Source organism: Arvicola amphibius, chromosome 9 (genome assembly GCF_903992535.2).
Source record: "Arvicola amphibius chromosome 9, mArvAmp1.2, whole genome shotgun sequence".
In the NCBI taxonomy this organism is placed as follows: Eukaryota; Metazoa; Chordata; class Mammalia; order Rodentia; family Cricetidae; genus Arvicola; species Arvicola amphibius.
The window spans coordinates 115,938,650-115,946,522 of record NC_052055.2 but is presented as its reverse complement, the minus strand read 5'-3'; the positions used below and the strand labels follow the sequence as shown (position 1 = coordinate 115,946,522).

The window sequence follows — 7,873 nt, the reverse complement described above, 5'->3', positions numbered from 1 at the left end:
AAATGTAGAGCTCAATAAATATCATTAAAAAAATAAAAATCTGTACAAAAGGGTAGGATGGAGAGAATCTTTTTGAGATTAGGGAATCCATTTTGAGGGAGCTCTCTTCCTAGTTTGCTAAAAAATTTCTGAGAGAAACTTCTAGTTCCCCAACACTAAATTGGGGTATCAGTAGTGGGGGACCCTTTATCCTGGTTTTTGTTTCACTTGAGTGAATGGCCGGCGAACTGTGTGACTGATTGGATGTTTGACAGGCAAGTTTGGCCCAGGGAGTTGTTTGATATCTTGAGTTTGTTGCTGGTATTTCTATTTGTCTTGTCCTCCCACAGAGGGAAGCTTGATTGAATTCTGTTCCCCCTACCTCCAGATTCTGCCAGTAGGTGGCACCCTCTATGTTGTTGTTAGCTGTCTTTTTGTCTACAAGGAAAGTCTGCTTTGTTCTCCAGTACTGGAAATTTCCAGTCTTACCAATCCATTCCTGGAGCCACACACCATGCCTCCCCTCCACTCCTCCCCACCCTCCCCCATGCCAGGCTGTGTGCCCGCTTCACATGGCAAGGTCCCTGGGACCTAAACCTGCTTGCCTTGGAGCCTGGCCAGCTCTGTCCCGGGTGCTGGATGCGCTTTGTTTCTCTTCATTGCTCTGATAAAACACCCCACAAAAGCAAGTTAAGGAACCTTTGTCCCTGACTTGGGGACATAGATGGTCTGGGAACACAGTTCAGTCTTACAGCCGATTATAATGTGGTATCAAAGTGGCAGGAGCTTGAAGCAGCTGCTCCCACCATGTCCACGGTGGAGACGCAGAACGTGGACACTCGATTCCCTGACTCTGTAATACCAGGACTGATGTAGCTGTTGCAAGAATAATCACACACTCTAATTGCCACCCTAATCGGTCATCACCACCAGGGAGCGCTCTCACTACTTGTTCCAAACACTTGTCAAAAGCCCAGAGCAAAGATAGCGTTTGGAACAAGTAGTGAGAGCGCCATAAACCTCCCCAGAAATCACAAAGTCTTGCTGATGCTGTTGGTAGACTGGTGGTAAAGCCCTATTGTTGAAAACACAACTTACTTATGTCTTTGAACGTGGAGACAGTGACCTGGTGCCCACCTAGAAGCATTACGTCTCTGATTAGCAGCCATGGCGTGGGAAGGTACTTTGTACACCACTGGATGAGAAAAGTAATGATTATTATCAAGCTACACATCATGTGACCCACACCAAGCACCTACCTGCCAGAAATAGTGCGATATTGATATAATTCCCACGGAGTCTCCATCTGCTGCAAGAAGGATCTTCTTTGCTGAGGGGTGGCAGCTACACTCATCTGTGGTGATAAAGAAATGTTTTGGAGGTAACCAATCATTTCTGGTTGAATTTAAGGGCAGCTCCATGAGATGGAACCCATACCTAACACTAATAAAGTGGCCAAAAACCTTAGACTAGATATGCCATGGGCCTAGGGGAAAATATATTACTAATAGTCTCCTAAAGAAACATAGCAATAAACTGATTTGTAATGACACATTGTCATACTCATGTATCAGGGTATCACTCAGCCCTCATCAGAGAACCTTCTTCTTGAAGTTGATGGTAATTAGCCCAGAGTCCCAGAACTGGTCAATGGGCAGAGATGGAGAGATTTTGAAACATTCATCCCAAATGGGGGAATGTCTTTATCAACCCTTCTCCTCAGAGAAGGATCTATGCGGAGGAGGAGGTAGAAAGATTGTGTCAGAGGTGGTGATGTTTCCAAGGAAACTGCACCTCCAGCCCCAACAGAACTGATACACATGTGAATTCAGAGACTGTGACAGCATGCACAGGATCTGTGCAGGTTCAAACCAGACAGAAATCCCAACACTGAGAGGGAGAAGTGAGTACAAAACTCGTCCTAATCAAGAAGCTATTTGCAGTTGTTACTTGCTAGGGAAGGGAATGCGAGTTTTCACCTGTGGAGTGTCCCTGGGTATAAACCACACTCCAGGGCAGGTCTGATGCCCAGAGATGGCCAGCACAAGCAAACTCCAAGCTTTTTGTGAATGCTTTTTGTTTTGTCTTGTTCATTTTTTTGTTTGCTTGTTACATTTGATTTCCATTTGTGTGTGTGTGAGTGTGTGTGTGTGTGTGTGTGTGTGTGTGTGTGTGTGTGTGAGAGAGAGAGAGAGAGAGAGAGAGAGAGAGAGAGAGAGAGAGAGAGAGAGAGAAAGTTGGTGGGTGGGTAGAGGTGTGTGGAAGATCTGGGAGGAATTCAGGAAAGGAAGGGATATGATCAAACTATATTGTCTGAAGGAAATCAGAGAAGTGGATCTGGGGGAGAGGGGAAGAGGGAGCTGGGAGGAGTCAAGGTAGGGGAAACTGCAGTTGGAATATATTGTATGAGAGAAGAATAAATACATTTAAAAAATAAATAAATGTGTAGTCAATGACCATAGTGTTCTTTATAAAAGAGAAGTGGAAAAAAACTGGAGATATAATGTTTATTAAATTATAATATGTACATTATGTGATAGCTATTGAAATAGTTAAAAATCCTATGAAGTAGAAAATACCCATAAGTGATGGGGGAACTGACCAATCCCTTTGTCTGAGGGGCGTGCCCCCTCCGGGGCCCCAAATACCTTTAAAAGAAAACAAAAGAGTGCTTTTGTTTTCGCTCTCTTTATTTCCTGCGCTCCTTGCTGGAACCTTGGCTTTTGTAAGTTCCCTTTTCTTTCCTTTATTAAAGCTGAATATTACATATTGAAGCTAGTCTGGTTAATCATAATTGCTAATTGACCACACCCCTTCACATAAATATCACTGTTATAAACATGAATATATGATCTCATCTATGTAAAATAATTTATATAAAAGTTTCCTCTGTGTAAGTGGTAGTGTTTGAAAAATTTTAAGAAGCAGTGGCATATAAAAAGCAATGTCCTAATGGAATATATAGGAGAAAATTACATTTAGTTGTGTGGTGGATCTTTTTCTGTGTCAGTCGCTCAAAGAACTGTCATTGCCCCTAGGTTGGCTTGGCTCATGGGGATTTGGAGGTAACATTCCTGTTCATTTCTCCAGCTCTGTTTTCTAGCATACTTACTGGTGGCCTGTCCAGCGTCCTTCCTGAAAACGCAACATCCTTTCTGCAAGTACAACAACCTTCCTACCCGTGAAACATCCTTCTACCTGTGCCACATCATCTTTCCTGCCAGTTGTGTGGATGATGCCCAGGTCCTCACAGCTATACAATATCTTTTCTACACATTTTCTTCTGCGCAAGGAACTAGAGAAATCATTAACAACCCATATTGCCTGTAAGACAGAAAGAATTTAACTGCTGAGCCATCTACTGAGCTCATATTTAATATTTAAATATTATTTAAATATTAGCAGACATTTTTATCATCCTTATTTTATCTATTAATTTATATGTTTGCCTACAATTCCCTATTGCCTGCACTATGTGTTTCTTTTTTTTTAATTGTTTTTATTGAGTTACATATTTTTCTCTGCTCCTCTTCCTTCCACTCCCCTCCCCTTCTACTCTCTCCCATGACCCCCAAACACCCAATTTATTCAGGAGATCTTGTCTTTTTCTACTTCCCATGTAGATTATGTCCATGTATGTCTCTCTTAGGGTCCTCATTGTTGTCAAGGTTCTCTGGGATTGTGATTCATAAGCTTTTTTTTTATTATGTCTAAAAGTCACTTATGAGTGAGTATATATCATATTTGTCTTTCTGGGTCTGGGTTACCTCACTCATTATGATGCTTCCTGCTGGTGGCTTACTGATGAACAATTTTTTTTTTTTTTACCTTCTCCAAGACCAGTCTTTACTGTTCCCATTATACAGGATGCTGGAAAAAAAAAATCTTATTTTTTTTGTTGAAGTTGTTGTGTTATTTGGGTTATTTTTTTTTACTTTTCTTATTTTATTGAAACAATATAAACAGTGGAGTTTTATAGAAATAATACAAACAGCGGAATTCATTTGCCTTAACTGTACAGTTCAATGAAATTTTACAAAGGCATGTTCTCCCATGGCCTGCAGCCCAATCAACATTCACAGCATTCACTGCCACCAACCCCAGAAAAATCTTCACACTGCTTTTCTGTCAATGTCCCCAAGGACAAGCCTTCAACCACTGTCTTTATAGGTTAGTTTGGTTCTCTTACTACTTTACATACTTACATGAAGTCACGTTAGTAGTTTTGTAAATCATAAACTATTTTATTTACATGGATGGTGGACAAAAAAAATCAATTCTGACATAACATTACTAGATAAAACTACCAACTGCTACTGCCCCTTTGCAAGATAACAAGCTGTAGAATGAGAATACACAAAGTGACCGCCTGCTTAACCAATGCTGTTGTGGTGAAATAGAGAGCTCAGCCAAAATAGCCATAGAAAAAAACCGCCACAGCCAGGAGGACAATGGCATTGGTGTTCATGACATTCCTCCAGAAGGGCTCCTCTGAGGTGTCTGTGAGTTTCTTCTTCAGGACTTCTTCCTCTTCTTTAGTTAGCTTGGGCTCTGTTTTTTGCAAACCACAGAATAAATCATAAGTCTTCCTGAGACATCCACGAGGTTTCTCCATTTGGTCTGGAACAAAGAAAGGAAAATAAACCATCACCAAATATGGACTGAACATCTGTTCAGTGCTGTAGAGATGTCTGCAAACAGTGATCACAATTTTTATAAGAGCCAGAAGAATACTGAGAAAATATTTATAAATTTGACTATATAAAGGTTGAAAAGCATCCCCCAAAGTAAGTTTAAAAAGTGACTGAATGAGCCGGGCGGAGGTGGCGCACGCCTTTAATCCCAGCACTCGGGAGGCAGAGGCAGGCAGATCTCTGTGAGTTCGAGGCCAGCCTGGTCTACAAGAGCTAGTTCCAGGACAGGCTTTAAAAAAGCTACAGAGAAACCCTGTCTCGAAAAACCAAAAAAAGAAAAAAAAAAAAGAAAGAAAAAAGTGACTGAATGGGAGTCATAAGGGGAGGGATTTGCATGCAATACCACAGAGCTTTTTCTGGTCTCAACATACAATGGGTTTTGAAATTAAAAAAAAGAAAAAACAATTTAGAGAGCCATTTAAATACGATAGAGTTGATAAACAACTTAAAATAAGAAGTTATCTTAAGATCACTTTAAAAATTAAAAATATATTACAATACTTGTTTTCACAATTGTTGGCAAAAATTCCAATAATGTGCTTCATGAAAATATCTTTGTGACACTATCCTAGGATCTTGGTGTGTGTAAAGAGAGCCAAGGCATCCTTCCTGCTGTGGCTTTACTGGGGAGAATACTAAGAAATGAGGTTGAGGCTAGATACTTGATCAAAAGATGTGAAGACCGAGACAGTCACATGTAACTGAATGTCATTTCAGCACCTGGTGTGTAGTAAGTACCGTGAACGGACAGAGGATGCTCATGCAGATGAGTCGGTGCATGTATTTCATATCTATCAAGGTATCTTCCTTATTATACCAGTGTGGGATTTGAATACTTAGTTATAAAAAACAACAACTTCTCAAGAATTGGATAACTGAAGAAACCAGATTAAGTATAGGTGTCATCTGTCATCAAAGAAGCTTATCTCCACAGTGCATGAAGTCATTACAGGAAAGCTCAACCTGACACAATGCCGAGGCCACGCTCCAGTGAATACATTTATATCTCAGTTCAGCATCTGTGGCTCAGGGAGCATCTTGGAAGAAGGATAACAAAGATTGTAAGAGCCAGAATACCAGAAAATCTGCTGTGAAACATTCTTTCACAGAAATGGCTCTTTCTCAGTTCAGGGTCCTATTGCTGTGGTGGAACAGAGTGGCCAAAAAGCAAGCTGGGGAGGAAAGAGTTTGTGTTTCATTATACTTTAGGTAACAGTCCATCATTGGAGGAGGTCAGGACAGGAACCTGGAGGCAGGAGCTGATGCAGAGGCCATGGAGGGGTGCTGCTTACTGGCTTACTCCACATGGCTTGCTCAGCCTGCTTTCTTACAGAACCCAGGACCACCAGCCCATGGATGGCACCACACCACCATGGCTGCACCTCCCTAGTCAATCACTAATTAAGAAAATGCCTTACAGCTGAATCTTATGGAAGCACTTTCTCAATCAAGGTTCCCTCCTTTCAGATAACTCCAGTTTGTGTCAAGTTGACATAAAACTAGCCAGTACAAGCTGTATAAACGAGACAAGAATGATGCCAATATTAATAGACTTGCTGACATGGAAGGGGAAAACATCTCACCACGTTCTACTCCTAGGCAAAGAACTACAGGCAACAAATGACTGCCAAGAATGGGAGAATTAACCTCTCCTAGAAATGAGCCCCTTAACTGCTTGTGTAGCCCAAAGCGGTCAGCTCTGAAACCATATACACACAACAGAAATAGATTCATCAGGCTATATTCATGCATTTCTGAATACATGCACAAGCATTGCATGCTACACATACATATATAACATATTATTTAAAGAAAAAGAGACTATACTTGGTGGGAGGAGTGGAGAAAGAGGGGTTGAGGGTCAAGAGGGAGCAAAGAGAAGGAGAAAGTGATATAATCACACTTTAATTGAAAGGATATATTGAGCTTAGTTTTTCTAGCCAGCCGGCAGGCAAACTTCCTACAGGTAGGCTGCTCCAACAAACCCATCCCATCCACCCTGCAAGCTACAAGCTACAGCCTAGATGCCCCTCAACCAATGAATGGATAAAGAAAACGTGCCACCTTTACACAATGGAGTACTACTCAGTGGTAAAAAATAATGAGATCTTGAAATTTGCACGCAAATGGATGGAACTTAAAAAAAAAAAAGACATCCTGAATGAGGTAACCCAGACCCAGAAAGATGAACATGGTATGTACTCACTCATAAAGCTATAAAGCAAAGAATAATGAGCCTATAATCCATGATCCTAAAGAAGTTAAGTAACAAGGTGAACCCTAAGAAAAACATATGTAGATCCACCTGGAAAGGAAAAATAGACAAGATCACCTGATAAAACTGGGAGCTTGGGGGTGGGGAAAGAAGGAAGGGCAGAAAGGAAAGAAGAGGGGAAAGGGGGAGGAGGGAAGGAGGGGAGGAGAGAGGAGAACTTGTGGGAACTGGATAGTGGAGATGGAGGAAGGACAGAGATGAGAGCAAGGAAAGAGATATTTTAATTGAGGGAGCCATTATGGGGCTAGCAAGAAACCTGGCACTAGAGAAATTCCCAGGAATCCACAAGGATGACCCAAGCTAAGACCATAAACAATAGAGGAGAGGGGGCCCGAACTGGCTTTGCCCTGTAGTCAGACTGATGACTATCTTAAATGTCACCATAGAACCTTCATCCAGCAACTGATGGAAACAGAGGCAGAGACCAGCAGCGGAGCACTGGGCTGAGTTCCCAAAGTCCAGACAAAGAGTGGGAGGAGTGAGAACACGAGCAAAGAGGTCAAGTCCATGATGAGGACACCCACTGAAACAGTTTACCTGAGCTAATGGGAACTCACCAACCCTGGCCAGACAGGGAAGGAATCAGCATAGGACCAAACTAGGCCTTCTGAATGTGGCTGACAGTTGTATGGCTGGGACAGACACAGGACCACTGGCTGTGGCACCAGGATTATTCCTATCACTTGTACTGGCTTTTTGAGAACCCATTCTCTTTACAAGGATACCTTGCTCAGCCTAGATAGAGTAGGGAGGGCCTTAGACCTTCCCCTAAGCAATGTGCCTTACCCTCTCTGAGGAGTGGATGGGGGTGGCTTTAGGGGGGTAGTGGAGAATATGGGAGGAGAGGAGGGAGTAGGAACTGGGATTAGTATGTAAATGCAAAATGATAGTTTGTTTTCTTTTTTTAAAAGATAAAAATAAAAAA

General features: G+C 41.8%; 1 protein-coding gene across 1 annotated transcript in view; it reads right to left on the bottom strand.

Annotated features, from left to right (window-relative positions):
- Positions 1–4,384: 4,384 nt before the first annotated feature.
- Positions 4,385–7,873, bottom strand: part of LOC119823785 (solute carrier family 5 member 4A-like) — a 39,659-nt gene continuing 36,170 nt past the window's right edge. The window contains 3 exon segments of the mRNA XM_038343841.1: positions 4,385–4,599; positions 6,672–6,679; positions 7,711–7,716. Of these exon segments, the coding sequence (XP_038199769.1) occupies positions 4,385–4,599; positions 6,672–6,679; positions 7,711–7,716 (229 nt within the window).